The 15593-nt window shown below is 45.1% G+C and overlaps 6 protein-coding genes across 8 annotated transcripts; 3 read left to right on the forward strand and 3 right to left on the reverse strand.

Annotated features, from left to right (window-relative positions):
* Positions 1-411: 411 nt before the first annotated feature.
* LOC108152021 (alpha-protein kinase 1) lies at positions 412-2041 on the forward strand. The gene has a single exon (XM_017280998.2). The coding sequence runs from the start codon at positions 984-986 to the stop codon at positions 1737-1739; it is 756 nt and encodes a 251-aa protein (XP_017136487.1). The 5' UTR covers positions 412-983; the 3' UTR covers positions 1740-2041.
* Positions 1993-3105, reverse strand: LOC108152022 (protein lin-52 homolog). The gene is made up of 4 exons (XM_017280999.2): positions 2940-3105; positions 2718-2876; positions 2549-2653; positions 1993-2483 (listed from the first exon to the last, which is right to left on the reverse strand). The coding sequence occupies exons 1-4, from the start codon at positions 2995-2997 to the stop codon at positions 2329-2331; spliced, it is 477 nt and encodes a 158-aa protein (XP_017136488.1). The 5' UTR covers positions 2998-3105; the 3' UTR covers positions 1993-2328.
* Positions 3106-3554: 449 nt separating this feature from the next.
* LOC108152020 (N-acylneuraminate-9-phosphatase) lies at positions 3555-6738 on the forward strand. The gene is made up of 3 exons (XM_017280997.2): positions 3555-4052; positions 4408-4893; positions 4966-6738. The coding sequence occupies exons 1-3, from the start codon at positions 3918-3920 to the stop codon at positions 5338-5340; spliced, it is 996 nt and encodes a 331-aa protein (XP_017136486.1). The 5' UTR covers positions 3555-3917; the 3' UTR covers positions 5341-6738.
* A 1173-nt stretch (positions 6739-7911) lies between these two features.
* Positions 7912-10914, reverse strand: LOC108152380 (MAP kinase-activated protein kinase 2). 3 transcript variants are annotated; one of them, XM_017281672.2, is made up of 4 exons: positions 10800-10914; positions 8940-9519; positions 8453-8868; positions 7912-8397 (listed from the first exon to the last, which is right to left on the reverse strand). In XM_017281672.2, exons 2-4 carry the CDS (start codon positions 9496-9498, stop codon positions 8296-8298), a joined length of 1077 nt encoding a protein of 358 aa, XP_017137161.1. In that variant the 5' UTR covers positions 9499-9519; positions 10800-10914; the 3' UTR covers positions 7912-8295. The 3 variants fall into 3 exon arrangements, with proteins under 3 accessions (XP_017137161.1, XP_017137163.1, XP_017137162.1); XM_017281674.2 differs by lacking the exon at positions 10800-10914 and adding an exon at positions 10245-10384; XM_017281673.2 differs by lacking the exon at positions 10800-10914 and adding an exon at positions 9825-9928.
* Positions 10915-11364: 450 nt separating this feature from the next.
* Positions 11365-12316, forward strand: LOC108152381 (protein bcn92). Its single transcript, XM_017281675.2, has 3 exons — positions 11365-11645; positions 11714-11834; positions 11966-12316. Exons 1-3 carry the CDS (start codon positions 11566-11568, stop codon positions 12041-12043), a joined length of 279 nt encoding a protein of 92 aa, XP_017137164.1. The 5' UTR covers positions 11365-11565; the 3' UTR covers positions 12044-12316.
* Positions 12246-15336, reverse strand: LOC108152379 (6-phosphogluconate dehydrogenase, decarboxylating). The gene is made up of 3 exons (XM_017281671.2): positions 15163-15336; positions 14855-15078; positions 12246-13665 (listed from the first exon to the last, which is right to left on the reverse strand). Exons 1-3 carry the CDS (start codon positions 15168-15170, stop codon positions 12452-12454), a joined length of 1446 nt encoding a protein of 481 aa, XP_017137160.1. The 5' UTR covers positions 15171-15336; the 3' UTR covers positions 12246-12451.
* Positions 15337-15593: the final 257 nt, after the last annotated feature.

Raw genomic sequence — 15593 nt, forward strand, 5'->3', positions numbered from 1 at the left:
TGCGAACGATTTATACACATAAGTTTTAATTCTTAGCACTCAAACAAAGTTTCACTACTTAAATATCTTCATTTCGAGTCCTGCGAACCCAACATTACAAAAATATAAAAACATGGTCAAATAAAAATTACCTTCGCATTGCCAACAGTTTTTTAAACAAAAGATAAGTTGGCAGGCCTCCTTCCTAACAGTAAAATGCAAATCCCTGCAGTGTGCAAGACTGGATTGTGATTCTATAGAGAATCGTATCTCTATAGAAATTAAGGGCTTCGGCCTTAAACATTGTAAGCTTATAAATAAACAGATACAAAAAGTTTAACATATGTATTTTTTTTTAAATTTAAAACCGTCTTCATACAAGTTGGCAGGCCCCCACCCACCAACAAACCAGTAAAATGCATTCGGGTCTCAGTCTCCGAACAGAATGAGGCCGCAAATCGGGCTGTCAGACCAAGGCAGAGCGAGCGAATGAGTAAGGAAGACCGAGACAGAGACCGAATCTGAGTGGGTTCCGAGTACGTCGAGTCCATGGCTGTGCAGCAGAGACGCATTTGCGTTGGAACAATCGTCAGGGACAGACAGAGGCACTAGTGCAGAATTGCTGGTGGTAATTGTCAGTGTAATAGAATAGATGTTGGGGTGGCAACAGAGGCCGAAACGTGCAGACCTCTTACTGCTTCGTTGACTATTCGTTCAACCATCCTGCACTCCTCCAGGCTTTCAAGCAAGGTTGAAAGTTTCCGTGTGCGGCATTAATTGAAAGTGGCAGGCAGTAGTGGGTGGTTTTGATTGCAACAAGTAACTAACGCGACGCACGGGTGGTACGTGGCACTCCATCTCTCTCTCCCCCACTGCCCCACTCGCTCTGACCTTGGCCTGGTTCGAAAGAGGGGCGACGAGAGAGCACAGCAACAGCAGTGGACCCACATTAGCATTGGCAACAGCAGCAGTACTTGGCTTAATTGCATTTGTCGTCATCGCACATGGTCGAGGAGGTCGGCTGCCTGAGACAGACTGGCAGCAGCATCGGCATTGTCGTCGCTATGCCCAGCCCAAGCGCATCGAATACAGGAAACGCAGGTGTAGTAGCACCCACCACAGTGGTCACCTCCTCCACTGGTGGCATTCATCATCAGCCGCATCAACATCAGCATCAGCAGCAGCAGCAACATCATCATCAGCAACAGCAGCAGCAGCATCAACAGCAGCAGCACCATCATCCGCAACAGCAACAGCAGCCACATCATCAACTTTCCGGAAATATGAGCCTGCTGAGTGTCAAGGGCGGACGATACTTGTGGACGGACCGGGAGCTGTTGATGCATCTACAGAACTATACACCGCTGATCCTACTAATCGACTTTGTGGAGAAAACGCGCACCAAGCGATTCTACGAGAACTCCGAGCGCTACGAGATACTAATGCTGGTGTTCATCATGCGTAAGGGGGCGCCGTTCTGTGAGAATAAACGCTTTCCGGGCGAGTACTGGGTGAATCTGTCGGTGGGGCCCATTGCCGAGGCTTTTGACCGTTTGCAGGCAGCCATCGATATACCCGATCCGCAGCTTCCCATACACATGAGTGTGACGGATCTGACCAGCTGGAAGCAGATGTTCGATGTGGCCATGATGGATATCAGGCGGTTTGCCTACTACACGGATCCCATGCAGTTGGCCGATGCCGGAGTCTATAATCGAATCACATTCGAGCAGCGTTTTGGGATGCAGTGGCAGGAGTAGGGAGCGGGTAGGGGCTTCCACATATAGTATTTATAGCCAATAGAAGAAAGGATCAAAGGATTATTCACACACACCACGTAGTGGTTGGATTGTTGCGTTAATATATGTATATTTAGTCTATATATACGCAGGATATGCATAGTTGAATTTATCAGATCTGTGCCTTCTCCCACTCTATCAAAGCCACACTTCCTTTCGATTCTGAAGGATTAGAAGTTCCTTCGGAAAGCACACACACACACTCTGGTAGTTGTCCATGTAATCAATGCTTTAATAAACATAAACGTTACGGTTGCAATCAATTATTCTTATAAATAGTTTTCTTTCGGTGGTCGGCGCGTGCAATGTAGTAATATTTTTTGCAGGCACTGTATAATGTTGCAACCATTATCGCCATAAATTAACAATAGAAATAATATTATTTTGCTGGTCGGTAGGCGTGCAATCTACAAAGGTTCAAGCACGCGTTGTATAGGGTAGGTATGAACAAAAAAAGATATACTAAGAGCTAAGGATTCTTCGGATGGGCACCAGAAAAAGATCTGAGGGTGGTCCCATCCCATACGCCTCTTAAATGGCGTAATTTGGGTCAGGTGTGACGCTTGGGATTACGATCGCGATCGAAGATTTCCAACAGCTTGCCTCGGGACATCTCCTTGGCCTCTAAAAGGCCCAGTTGGTAGATTTCATCATGCATGCTCTTGATCATCGCGATCAATTCATCGGGCGCCATCTTTGACAGACCTATACATATGGGGATTTCCTTTCTATTTAATCTCTGAATTATTATTATTTTGTGTGATACTCACGGTTTATTTTTACCATGTCCTCGGCGGTTAAGGTGGAAATGGGCTCAACGCTGGGTGAGTACATAGGTGTATCGCACATTGTGAGGAATTCATCCATGCCAGGGACTAGGGGCAAGGCGCGAACACACGTTAGAAAAGGGCGCCAACGAAATACACTGTAACTACTTACATCTCTCGGGCCATTGCACTGGCGATTCGCGGAGCGTCTCTAGCGAAATGAGCTCGTCCGGCTTAGAGGAGCCGGCTGGATCCTCCGCCACTTTTTTCTGCTGTTGCTGTGTCAATATGGGCCCCGATGCTACATCGTCGTCAGTTTTTAGTATTGTTTCTATGAGCAAAAAGGCGATTATCAGATAAGAAAGTATTTGCAGGTAAGGCAGAAATTACCAACCTGGAGCCAGCAGTTCTATGCTCAGATCCGAATGGTTTAAGTCCGGTTTAGTGCTCATTTCGGAACAGCACAAACTTTGAGAACGGCTACAAAAATTGCGTCGGGCCACAGAAATATTGTCTAGCGTCCTAGGGATGATCAAGTGGGAACTTGCGGAATAACGCGAGTGGGACTATCGTAAGCGATATATCGATATGAATATCTCTGGACAGTGCTGTAAGTCTTTGAAATGTTAAAGAACTGTATTTTTAGCCAACAAAGAAGTTTTGTTTTTCTTCCTGAAATAAAACGAAAACGAGTTTGTTAATTACTGCGCACCATTATAAATTACTTCGAACAGCTGGAAAAACCCACCCCCTCTTCATGTATTGTGCGCTCGCTCTGACTCATGGCTGGCGGCAGCGCGCACTCTGCCACTGATATGTATATTGTCGCACCGTTCGCGCTCGAACGAACAGTGCCATACAGAAATAAATGCACAAAATGGGCACGGGAAGCACATGTTGACTGTGTAAATGTTATGATGGTAGGCGAGATGATATCAGTTTCAATCAACTAAAGTATGCAATACTAGGTGAAAAAGGTTTGTGCCTCAGTCTCCCCAAGTATTTGCTCATTGAAGTTTCTTAATTTGAGTCAATAAATTAATTGATATGCGCTCACTGTGCACAGACTTTCACCATCAACTGTCCGGCAGTGCGTCGCGAGACCCATAGCCCGAGAGCACTTTCTTTCAGTCATAGCTTCGCTCTCGCTACACTCACCTGTTCCCCCTTTTTAACTTTAGTCCAAAGTTTTTGTTAAATTTAGTTGCCGCGTCCAACTTTGAGCAAACCGAATTGCATCAACAATAACCAGGGCCTGTTTTGCGCGCGATTTTCGAACATTTCGAATAATTCCCCAATTCCCATTTGACTCGTCTTGATTTTTTCCACATTGACCCCGTCCAAATAACTTCCGAGTTTGTGTGAGGCCCCCATGGCAGCTAGTAAACTCTCCTCCAAGCAGACCACACTTTTTGAGTCGAAATGTGCGAAGATCTCTGCCTTCTATTTTGACCTGGACAACACTCTGATCCCGACCAGAGCCGGCGATTCTAAAGCCATACGTAAGGTGAATATTTTTAGGATCCGACTTGGGAAAGGGCGGCCGCCTGTCCAAATTTGGTGCGCGCGCTGTGAGGCAGCGTCAAGAAAATTTTCCACTGCTGAGTGGCGCTGACTGTTACGTCGTCGAAGCACCCCACCCGACCCGGACGGATGCGGCCAAGCACGTCGCACGCGCGTACCCAAAAATATTCGTTTGTCAAGTGTGCAACTGTGTGTGTTTGTGTACGAGTGCATGTGCATGAGTGTATGTGCAGTTAGATGAATGCACTGATACGGCGGATTACGATTACGACAATGACTCGTTTCTGGTATTTAACAAGCCATTTGTTTGTGTGTTTGTGTGTTTCTTTTATTAACAGCTCTCAGATCTACTTGAGTCGCAGTACCATTTCACCAAAGATGATGCCTCTCTGGCCGCGCAGACTTTTTTGAAATCCTTCCGCCGCTGTCCGGACAACACGCAGACCTCACTGGACTCGTGGCGCACCCACCTGTGGCGGGAGTCGCTGCTGCCCAAGTACAAGCACCTCGCGGATGAGATCTATCCACAGTGGCTACGGTTGCGATACCGCTACCTGGCCGTGCCGGCTGACTATGTGCAGCTGCTGACGCGAATGCGTCGGGCAGGCTATGCCCTGGCCCTCATCACGAACGGGCCTTCGAATGCCCAGTGGGAGAAGGTGGCCCGACTGAATGTGCGCGGGTACTTTGATTGCGTGCTGGTCTCCTCGGACCTGCCCTGGGAGAAGCCCCATCCGGAGATCTTCTATGCGGCCTGCAATTTCCTCAGCGTCAAGCCGCAAGAGTGCGCCATGATCGGCGACAAGCTGGAGACGGACATCAAGGTGGGTGTTTCTGGTATTTCCATCAGGGCTATTGACACTAAATGTTAACGAGCGCTCCATTTCCCGATCCAGGGAGGTCATTTGGCCCAGCTCGGCCTCACCTTCTGGACACCGCTGAGCAGCAGCAGCTCGGCAGCCCAGTCCCTGGACGATGTAGAGTACAAGCCCCACCACAAGCTCAACCAACTGCTGGAGCTATACAAATACTTTCCCCGTCTCAACGCCGTTGCGCAGCCCGACACTCCATCCACATCCAACCGCCGCGGGAGTTACCTGAGCGGAAGTCTGGCTAGTGCCAGCGGGAGTGGGAGCGGGTGTACGTCCGGCTCCAGTAGCCAGAGAAGCGAACCGGAGAAGCGGCAGTTGGCCTATCGCCGTGGCGGATCCTTGCCGGCCATGGACTGCTCGAATAGTGAGGCGGAGAACAGTTGCGACAGCTTCCTATAAGGGAGATCCGGAGATTGAGTCTCGACGGAGGGCGAAAACGGTGCGCCGCGCTTCGCCATTGGTGGAAAATGTACCTTCAGTTTACAAAACTATAGCTAAAAGGAAATAGGAAATAGAGACGGAAACCAATAGGAGGAGGATAATTAATGAAATGATGTTGATAAGGACAACCAGGCACACGGGAACCGAATGCAGGAATTTAAAGTTCAACTATTAGGTGGGAGGACCCGTGAACTACGGCGAATCTCGTTTATCTGCCATTAAAACTAAAATTAAGGTTAGAACAGAATCAGAAATGCACACATACTAAAAAAACAAAAAAATAAACCAGAAATGGCTATAGAAATCACAATACAAGAGAGGAACCAGAAAGGGGTATAACCAAATGTATTTTTCTAAGCGGATGTTGTTCTTCCAGAAATTTTTTGTAAATTGATAAGTGCAATCAAAAAAAAAAAAAACCAAAAGAAATTAGAAATGATAAAAAAACAATTAAAATGGAACAAAAGCGAATAAGGAAAAAGTGTCGGATGTTGGCTCAATTCGAAGAGAAACCGTTAGAATAGCTATCTTACTACATGTGTATCCATGTCGATTGTTAGCTATTGTAGTAGTCGTAGCCATGTAGCCGTTGGTTCGAAATTCGAACTAGAAATTAATGCACCACTCCCCACACACGACACACACGAGACACAACACCTGAAAAACTGCTGGGACATTAATAAGGGTATTCCTGAAAGAGATTAGCCGCACCCAACAGGTTTATTAATGAGATCCTATTAAAGAGAATATAATAACAAAGCTATCGAAAAAAACTATCGCTTGAAACCCAGAATGTTTTAAAAATGTGGTAGATTATATATAAATAAGCATCACACGAACACAAAATTTCTTCCTATTGAAATCACAAAAAAATATATGACACAAAAACCAGCAAATGTGTTCCAAATCTTCCAAATAATCTAAGCGAAATCTGCTTCGAAGTAGAATCGAATCCGAATTGCCGGCTGTACGCACTGTGCCATTTGCATGAAACAGCTGCGAAAAGCTTATTGATCCACGAAATCTTTTCAGGAATACCATCCATAGTTATTTGCGTATTCCTCTCAGTCGCCTGTCCCCCACCCCAAACTCAGTTACTCCACCACCACTTTTTTTGTCGTTTTATAAAACTAAAGGTTACCTCAAGGTTAGGTAGTGGCAAAAGCAATATACGACTCGAAGAGCGGAAATACCCCATCTTATTAATATTTATAAACCATGGGTTACTTTACTCACTCCCCATACACCCGCGCAAAGTTAAAGACATGTACGAATATGTCTGCACGTACAATATAAAAATGTATGTATTATCTAGGTTGCAATGTTAAACCATCAATAAAGAAAAACCCACAAATACTTAGCATGGAAACTATTCTTCAACTGACCCCAGGCTGCCCTGGGCCAAAATCTCTCCAGGAAGTAAACTGAAGGATTTCATTATTTTCCTTGTCCATTAATTGTTGTATATCACAAATGCCGAATCGATATAGCCATAATTCCTTCTGCTTTATAAATAATCGACTTCAATTAATCCACATTGTTAATATGTCTTCAGTCCGTGAAACTTATGGAAGGATATACCCAAAGGACCAAAAATTGGTGCCACCTACATCATGCGTTGATCAATTATTTCCAGCCTTCATGTGGACGGCGTTTGAATGCTGTACAATGAGACTGTTAAAAAGCTACACCCAGTGTACGCTTTTAGATTTAGTCTTCTACACGTACGCGAAGCTCGTACACCTAATACTTGTTGTCAGCAGAGGCCACCGAAATACAGACCTACAAGATGTCGAAAGCAGAAGAATTAAACTGAAATATATACCTTCGATTTGTACACGTAAACGACACTAGTAAACTTAATACTTGGCGGTTATACGTGAATTAATGTTCTTTGAATAAACTGTTCCTCTGAAGCTGGAACTGGCTTCCTTCTTGTTATAACACTGACTACTTTTTGGAAATGCAACCAATCAGCGACCCCTTCTTCGTTTACAAAAAATTTAATCATTTTCGTGTATATACTTTTTGAATTTAATCATAGTAAAATAAGCTTGGTTTTTTTTTGTTTTTGTTTTGTTTATAAACTACAAATACGCTATACGGTAAAATGGTATATCGCTTGCAGAGTCAGCAAATGAAATGACAACCAACTAACACTGAAATTTGCAGCAGCAGCATGGGCTAACGTTAACGTCAACTGGCTTTATAATCGTTTTTGCAATTGAATTTTGTATACCATACGCACACAGATAATACATATGTATGTATATTGATCTTTGTACATACATACACACATATATATATATATATATATATACACATATTTATATATGTATACAATCAAAAGAGAAAAGTACACACAAATAAAAAAAGTACATTACAAATTGCACGTTTACAAATGGAAACGAGAACATTTCACGCGACTGAAGAATACGAAATTTCTGCATTTCTCCAGCTAAAACTGGAAACATGTTCTCACTGCAGGGCTAGCTGGGCTAGGCTTGCTCTAGGCTTTCTACACGTTTCTTTTTTTTTTTTTGCTTAGTTAAGAGTTGTTTTTTAAGTATGTTTTTCTTCTCAAAAAAAGAGCACTTTTCAGACTAAAAATATACCCTAAGAACCTTTTTTTTGGAAATGGATTATACATACATTAGATAATGGACAAAGAAAGAAAACATAACGTAACATAGCATGATGGAGTAGTTTTAGTTATAGTAGTAGTTGCTGTTGCTGTCGATAGTTATAGCAGTAATTATAGCGTACTGCAACGTTGTCCTCTTAAGTGGTAAAAACAACCATCGTCTGATTTGATGGCCTCTGTCGTGCCCTACTCCTCCTTCTATTCCTACCTATACCTCACTCTCACTCGGAGATTGGCCGTAGCAGTATGTGTTGCTCTGTTTGCTTTGTCTAGTTCCGTGCCGTAGCATTTGTTCCATAGATCTCCTCAATCTTTTTCCTTCGCTTTGTCAGGAGTGGATTGTTCGACTTGTCCAGCGCCTTAATTTGCATCTGCCAAAGAGAGGAGAATTAGTTTGTTACTCTAAGCCAAACGTAATAGACTTACCTGATCGTAGTCCACTCGCATGGTGGCCAGGGAGCGGGTCATTTCCTCTTGTACCTCCGGCCAGGTCTCCTCACCCTCCTTGAGCATGCGGCCAGTGCACAGAGGTGTTTGTGGCACGGCATTGTACTGGGCAATCCACTTGTTGCGTATTACGTCTTGGATGCGCAAACGCTTGCTGGGGTCTACGTTCAGCATGCCCTTGATCAAATCCTTAGCCGACTGGCTAACGTTCGTCCATTCCGGATCGGGAAAATCGTACTGCCCTGTGCGGATGCGCTTCTTCATACCCGGCGAAATGGCAAGACCATTGTTGCTGTAGAACGGCGGGAAGCCGCACATTATAATGTACATGACCACTCCCAGCGACCAGATGTCGCAGCTTTTGTCGTATTTCTCAGGGCCCAGTACTTCGGGCGCTGCATAAAATAGAATTTGAATAAGCAGCCAGAACAGGATCCAATCGATCGATTCCTCTATTCTCACTCACCAACATAGTACGGTGTATAGCAGGGCGTTTGGAGGGTGTCATTGGTGAAGGTCTCTTTTGCAAAACCGAAGTCTGTCAGCTTCAGGATCGCATTTGGCTGGGATGTGGTGTAGAGCAAGTTCTCGGGCTTAAGATCGCGATGCGCGATATCGCGACTGTGCAGATAGTCTATTGCCGCACATATCTCGTGCATTATCTGTGCCGCCTCGCGTTCCGTAAAGGCGCCATCGGCCTTGTCCTGAATGCGCTGGAAGAGCTCACCGCCCTCCATGCACTCCATCACAACCAACAGACACTTTCGGCCGCTGTACGTGTTTTCATAGACATCAATGATGTTGACGATGTGCTTGCAGCCACTCACACGCCAATGGAGATCGACCTCACGCCGGGCTTTCTCATTGTCCAGCAACACCTTGAGTGCATAGTTCTGTTTGGTGCGTCGATTGGTGCACTGTACTACCTTGCCGTTGATGCCCAGGCCAAGCACCGTGTCCGAGATCTCATAGTCGTCCACCAGGGCGCTTGTTTTCGGTTGCCGTTGATTCTGCAGCGAAAGCATTCTGATTGGGCTGATCTCTGACTGGAGTTTGACACAAAGATACAAATTATTAATAATATGTGTGTTTCATCGCTTCAGCCCGCAAACGGTTTTGAGACAGCCCCCACGGTCAGATAGGTGCTCCGCCCGCCATAAGATAACGTCACAGCGAAAGCGACCCAACGTAGGTAGCGATAAAACAATCAAAAAAGAATGGCTGGTTAAAAAAACACGCAAACCGAGAACAAAAAGTTGCATTTTTATGGCGATTTGCCAATATGCAGATTAGATGAGAGCCGCCGAATACTCGATCTCGGTTTTAATCAAATTGCATGCAATCAGCTTACACAGCGTTCCCCGCCATTCGGTTTTCACAACCAGTGTATGAGAGCGAGCGTTGGCAGGCCTCGGGCCCAATTAAGCGCACTCGGTGAATACTTTAAGTTTTGAAAAATATTACACAATTTACATCTAACAGGCTGTCAGCGGATAATGGAGCGGGCAAGCAAGAAAACCGTAACTGCATATGTTCCACACTATCGAAACAGGAGAGTATCGAATTGGTACTATCGATAGGTGTGTGTGTTGGTGGAGCGGGAGAGAAAATCGTGGGGCAGTGCGAGAGAACTGTCTCTTTATTGCAGCATTAACGGTTCCAGTTGGAAACAGAGGTAGATGCAGACGAGACAGTTATTATGCTACCAGGGGAGGCCGGTGTGCCTTATGGCCTTATGGCCTTATGTGCCTTATTATTACAATGCCTTTACCGTAACTGCATATGCTCCACACTATTGGGCCGGGGAGTATCGCTATCGATACAATGCGTATGTGTATGTATGTTGGCGTATTCGTTTAGCTGTGTGAGTGGTTGTTTGGATCTGACGAAATTAATGGCCCTATTTTTGTTCTTGCTTATTCGAGTACATTACGCACAGAACACACGCAGCTTTTTAGCCGTGAAATCCTTATTTGGTTTACTGCTGAATTGCGGGCAACCGACGCATAATCAGTCCACTGTTCTTTCCACTTTCTCACACACACATAGACGGGGTTCACACGCGCGCACACAAATGCAAACAATGCGTCATGTTTTCTCACTAGTAACTAGTATTTTTCTATTTTTTTAGCGCCGATTTTCAATTTTCTCTCTCTCAATCTTCCTCTAGTTGGGCATACAATAAGCAATGCATGGGGAATAGTTTTGAGTGAGAGACATAGGCATTTAGTCTTTTATGGACGTGAGGGCCCGCATTACAGTGATTTATTCTTTTTCGCCGAGAACTTATCATTATTACATTTTTATTCAGCTGTTTTTTATTTACCTTAAGGTATTTGTTTTCAGCGTGCTATGTAACGAACAAAAAAAGAACAACAAACAACACGAAAATTATAGTTATTTGGGAAAACTATCGTCGCCACTGACGGTGTGACCATGAGCGCAGGAGCAGAAAAATGCTGATTTATAACGAGTCTCACAATTACTTAACCATTTATGAATTTACCAAATCAATAGGTAAATGAATGCATGTACAAAAATATGTGTAGTAGATTATATAATAGATCATTAAACAGTCTTTTTTCTAAATACCTACTCGCTTAATACCTAATCAAAGTGCATTTGTGGTAGGTATATATGCTGGTATATGCTAGACACATCTTCAGACATACATATACAAATATTCTCCGATACCATTTCTTGATAATCATTGGTCTTAAATTATGTATATTTACTATCATGCTATTCGTTTAACTTGGAACATAGTGCAGCGATGTTATTCTCAATTAGTAATGCATGGACAATTGCCAGTGTGACCATAGCCCCAAAAATAGCACACATTTTGCAGCAGCTGTTTGTGCAGCTAGAATTTTAGTATTTTATGGTGGTATTTTCCCGTTCCCCACCTTCTGCTATCATGTAAACTTTTATGTCATCAAGCGGCACAAAATAGAGAAAACAGAAACTCCCCCATTCACATTAAAAATCGACAATAACACTATATTATTAATTAAAGCGCGCATAGAATTACACGCAGCACACGCCACTTGCCCATTCGCTTTCCCCCTGCTTCACCTGCTCAGCATACCAAGATGTCAACACGTCGCCAGGCCATCACGCTGTACCGGAATTTAATGCGGGAATCTGAAAAGCTGCCTGCTTACAACTTTAGGTTCGTGTGTGATGAAATAGACTCACGATAATTGTGATAATTACACCCTATCTCACTCCCATCCATAGAATGTACGCTGTTCGCAAGATACGCGACACATTCCGCGCCAACAAGGCCATCCGAGACTTTGCTGAAATCGATCGAAAAATGGAGGCCGGCAAACAGAATCTGGAGCTGATACGGCGGCAGGTGAGTGGGTGCATCAGCGCGTCACACCGCGTGCGCGCGTTGTCACTGACTGCTGCCTTATCGGATCGGGTTCTACATACGGCAGTGTGATAAGTATTTCGGTTTGTTAACCTATTCCATGACGCTTGTAGGTCATCATCGGCCACCTCTACACGGCGGACAAGCTGGTGATCGAGAACAAGAAAACACTAAGCCCCTTGGATGACTGAGAGGATGCCGCCAAGGAGGGCTTGCCCCTGGTGTACAAAAGCCTGTTCTCAGATTAATAATATATATACTTACAACTCGAAAGACTCGTTACTACACAATTCTAACTGGATAAAGCTTTTTGCTCATTGTTGATGATTTTATGGAAGCCAAGTTATATATGTAGGCCTTATTTTTGAACCACCAGTGAAGGAATCGCTATAGTTTGCTAGCAAAAAAACACCAATTTAATATTATGTTTCAAAACAATATGAAATTATATATACATACATATATATTAACGTTATAAATAGGTACTGCTACCCTAAAAAAAACAATTTTAACTTCCAACTAGTATCAGGGAGCAGCCCGAACACCAGCTTATGACATGGAATGTGGGTTTGGTGTGTGCGGGGGGACGGTATCAACGCCTATGCCTGATAGGTACTGGCCGATACATTGCCACCGGTTCCCGTCCAGTTGGTGTGATGGAACTTGCCCTCGTCGCCAAGCAGCTCGTAGGTGTGGGCCCCAAAGTAGTCGCGCTGGGCCTGGAGAAGATTTGCGGGAAGCTTGGCGGTGCGATAGCCGTCGTAGAAGCTTAGGGCGGTGGAGAGCGCTGGCACTGGAATGCCCCAGCGGAAGGCATTGGCCACCACCTCGCGCCACGAGTCCTGGCCTCGCTCAATGGCCTTCTTGAAGAAGTCGTCCAGCAGGAGGTTGGTCAGCTGCGGCTGCGATGTGTACGCGTCCTTGATGTTTCCCAGAAAGACGCTGCGTATGATGCAGCCGCCGCGCCACATCAGCGCAATACCACCGTAGTTCAGCCTCCAGTTGTTTTCCTTGGCCGCCTCCCGCATCAGCATAAATCCCTGCGCGTAACTAACAATTTTGGAGCAGTACAGGGCGTGCTTGATGTCGTCGAGGAACTTGGTCACATTTGCAACGGTCGGCTTCACTGAGGAACCCTTGAGCACACCGCTAGCATGGACGCGCTCCTGCTTGAGGGCGGATAGGCAGCGGGAGAAGACAGCCTCGCCAATGAGCGTCACGGGAACGCCGTATTGTAGGGCGGCAATGGCAGTCCATTTGCCCGTACCCTTCTGGCCGGCCGTATCCCGAATCCGTTCCAGCAGGTGTCCCTTGGTGTCTTTGTACTTCAGAATGTCGCGCGTGATCTCGATGAGGAAAGAGTCTAGCTCGGCCGAGTTCCACTTGCCGAACTCATCAGCCATCTGGGTGGCGGACAGACCCAGGCTCTGCATAATGTGATAGGCCTCGCAGATTAACTGCATGTCTCCATACTCGATGCCATTGTGCACCATCTTGACAAAGTGGCCCGCACCCCCATCGCCGACCCACTCACAACAGGGCTCGCCATCAGCCTTGGCGCAGATGGCCTGAAAGATAGGCTTAATCAGGGGCCAGGCGGCTTCGTGTCCGCCGGGCATCAGAGAGGGTCCGTGACGGGCACCCTCCTCGCCACCGCTGACGCCTGAGCCCACAAAAAGCAGTCCCAGCTTCTCCAGCTCGGCGCAGCGACGCGACGTGTCCTGGTACTCAGAGTTGCCGCCATCAATAATCACATCACCGCGGGAAAGCAGCGGCACTAGTTGCTCGATGAAGTCGTCGACGGCGCTGCCGGCTGAAACGGGATTGGAAAAGCATAGAGCACGATTAGTCAAGGTTAATTGGCTGTTCTGCCGATTGAAAAAGTCACGCAGCCAGCCCGAAGCATGGCTAACCTTGATTTGAGGTCACCTCCAAGTCGTTCCTTGCCAAGCACTCCTCCAACCCCAGATAAGGCCAACAAGTATTTGTGATAGCATTTCATCTATCTATCTAGCGGTCGTTTTTAGGGATGTACATATGTACATAGTATGTACGTATGTATGTATTTAATAAGAATGAATCACTGGCATTGTGTGAAAGATTGGCGGGATAAACGAGCGAAGAGGATGGCTGAAGAGAGTTGAGAGCGAGGAAATCCCCTCTGCAATAGCCTGCCTCTTCAGGTGTGACCTATAATGAATGTCAAAGAATTTCGGTTGGTAGGCGAGCAGTCTATGCGTTCCATACAACAGAGATAAGTCGCGCACGTTGATTAGCATACGAGAGCAGCAATATTTATGTGTGTGCAATTTGCAGTAGAGATTAGAATCACTTGTGTGGAGCAACAGTGAAAGTCACTCCATGTATTTCACGTACTATGTGTGGGTGAGGAGTAGCTGTGAAAGTGATTGCATCTGTTGGGCAAGTTTATGAGCCGGTTTATGAATATTTAATGGTTTCGGTTTAACGCTTGTTTTTTCTTTAGTACAGACTTGCTCTTCTTTACTTTAGAGTGGAGCTCTAAAAAATTACATATTTAGTTTTGCATGTATTTTGTTGGATTCGTGCTTTCAGACCCATGCCTCGTATCCATTGCATACAAAAATCGCACTACTCAAATCGCAGCTAAAAAGGAATACTGAGATTAGAGCAGCAATAACAACAACCGTTGATATCGTTTAATCGAAAGCTTGGTGAATACGCTCAGTGAGTATATCATAATTGTTCTCTCCCTCTCCCTCTCTCTCTCTCTCTCTCCATTTCTTACATGCCATGCCCTATCCCGCACATTGCGGGATGCAACTTGCAAACAAAAAAAAACAGCAAATATCAACCGAATAATGACATTGCTTTGACTTCCACACAAACATAAAAACACTCACACACGTAGAGGAGCAGGGTACAAAAGCGATCGCTTCACGCCACTCCAAAAAAAAAAATACAAGCCAAGCGCTTAAAACAGCAGGTTTTAAAACCAAAAATTTCACTTAATTTCAACTTACCCTTGACCAACAGCATAATTTTTCGCGGCGTTTTTAGCTTCTCGACCATGTCCTTCAGTGACTCAGCGCCAATCACATTTGTGCCTTTGGCCTCGTTAGCGAGAAACTCTTTGACCTTGGCCACCGTGCGGTTGTAGGCGCACACAACAAACCCCTTCTCGTCCATATTCAATATGAGATTCTGGCCCATCACGGCCAGTCCAATAAGTGCAATGTCAGCTTTTCTGTGCAGAAACAGGGGAAATGCAACAGGTGCAACAACGGGTGTTAATTTCCTTCACTTTTTCTGTTTCGTTAGTTCCGCTTACCCGCTCATCTTGTCGCTTCCTTTTTGTCAAAACAATAAATATGTATTTAGGAATTCAAATTGGTTTCTGATGTTTTTCTCGGTGCTTTTGTAGTATGTTTTTTCGCGATCTGCCACTAGCGTTGCCAACTCTACGTGTGGACTGTAGCTTTTGCTGATTCAAAGTGCCGCTCGGTTGGACGGCGCACAGCGATAAATGCCAAAGCGGCGAAACGACGCACAGTGGGGCCTCAGCCGAAAAGAAGCGACAAAAGTCAAAGAAGTTTTTGAGCGCCATTGAAGCCAAAACTATGAATAAAAATAAACAATTCGACGTAGCTCTTAACAGTTTTTTGAAACATAAAATTATTATGTACATATATAGAAATTGACCAATAAAATTGTTAATCAATAAAAAAATGATGTTGCATTTTATAAGGAAAATATGCGCAT

The sequence above is a fragment of the Drosophila miranda genome, chromosome XR, assembly GCF_003369915.1.
Source record: "Drosophila miranda strain MSH22 chromosome XR, D.miranda_PacBio2.1, whole genome shotgun sequence".
NCBI classification, from domain to species: Eukaryota; Metazoa; Arthropoda; class Insecta; order Diptera; family Drosophilidae; genus Drosophila; species Drosophila miranda.

Coding starts and splice junctions, on each gene's coding strand:
- LOC108152021 (XM_017280998.2), top strand. CDS start 984: ATGGTCGAGGAGGTCGGCTGCCTGAGACAGACTGGCAGCAGCATCGGC.
- LOC108152022 (XM_017280999.2), bottom strand. CDS start 2,997: ATGAGCACTAAACCGGACTTAAACCATTCGGATCTGAGCATAGAACTG. Junction 2,654..2,717: donor AGTGCAATGGCCCGAGAGAT/GTAAGTAGTTAC, acceptor CCTTGCCCCTAG/TCCCTGGCATGGATGAATTC. Junction 2,484..2,548: donor GGACATGGTAAAAATAAACC/GTGAGTATCACA, acceptor CCATATGTATAG/GTCTGTCAAAGATGGCGCCC.
- LOC108152020 (XM_017280997.2), top strand. CDS start 3,918: ATGGCAGCTAGTAAACTCTCCTCCAAGCAGACCACACTTTTTGAGTCG. Junction 4,053..4,407: donor ATTCTAAAGCCATACGTAAG/GTGAATATTTTT, acceptor TTTTATTAACAG/CTCTCAGATCTACTTGAGTC. Junction 4,894..4,965: donor AGCTGGAGACGGACATCAAG/GTGGGTGTTTCT, acceptor TTCCCGATCCAG/GGAGGTCATTTGGCCCAGCT.
- LOC108152380 (XM_017281672.2), bottom strand. CDS start 9,498: ATGCTTTCGCTGCAGAATCAACGGCAACCGAAAACAAGCGCCCTGGTG. Junction 8,869..8,939: donor CTATACACCGTACTATGTTG/GTGAGTGAGAAT, acceptor TATTTTATGCAG/CGCCCGAAGTACTGGGCCCT. Junction 8,398..8,452: donor TGCGAGTGGACTACGATCAG/GTAAGTCTATTA, acceptor TCTCTTTGGCAG/ATGCAAATTAAGGCGCTGGA.
- LOC108152381 (XM_017281675.2), top strand. CDS start 11,566: ATGTCAACACGTCGCCAGGCCATCACGCTGTACCGGAATTTAATGCGG. Junction 11,646..11,713: donor CTGCCTGCTTACAACTTTAG/GTTCGTGTGTGA, acceptor TCCCATCCATAG/AATGTACGCTGTTCGCAAGA. Junction 11,835..11,965: donor TGGAGCTGATACGGCGGCAG/GTGAGTGGGTGC, acceptor TGACGCTTGTAG/GTCATCATCGGCCACCTCTA.
- LOC108152379 (XM_017281671.2), bottom strand. Junction 13,666..14,854: donor AATTATGCTGTTGGTCAAGG/GTAAGTTGAAAT, acceptor ATCCCGTTTCAG/CCGGCAGCGCCGTCGACGAC.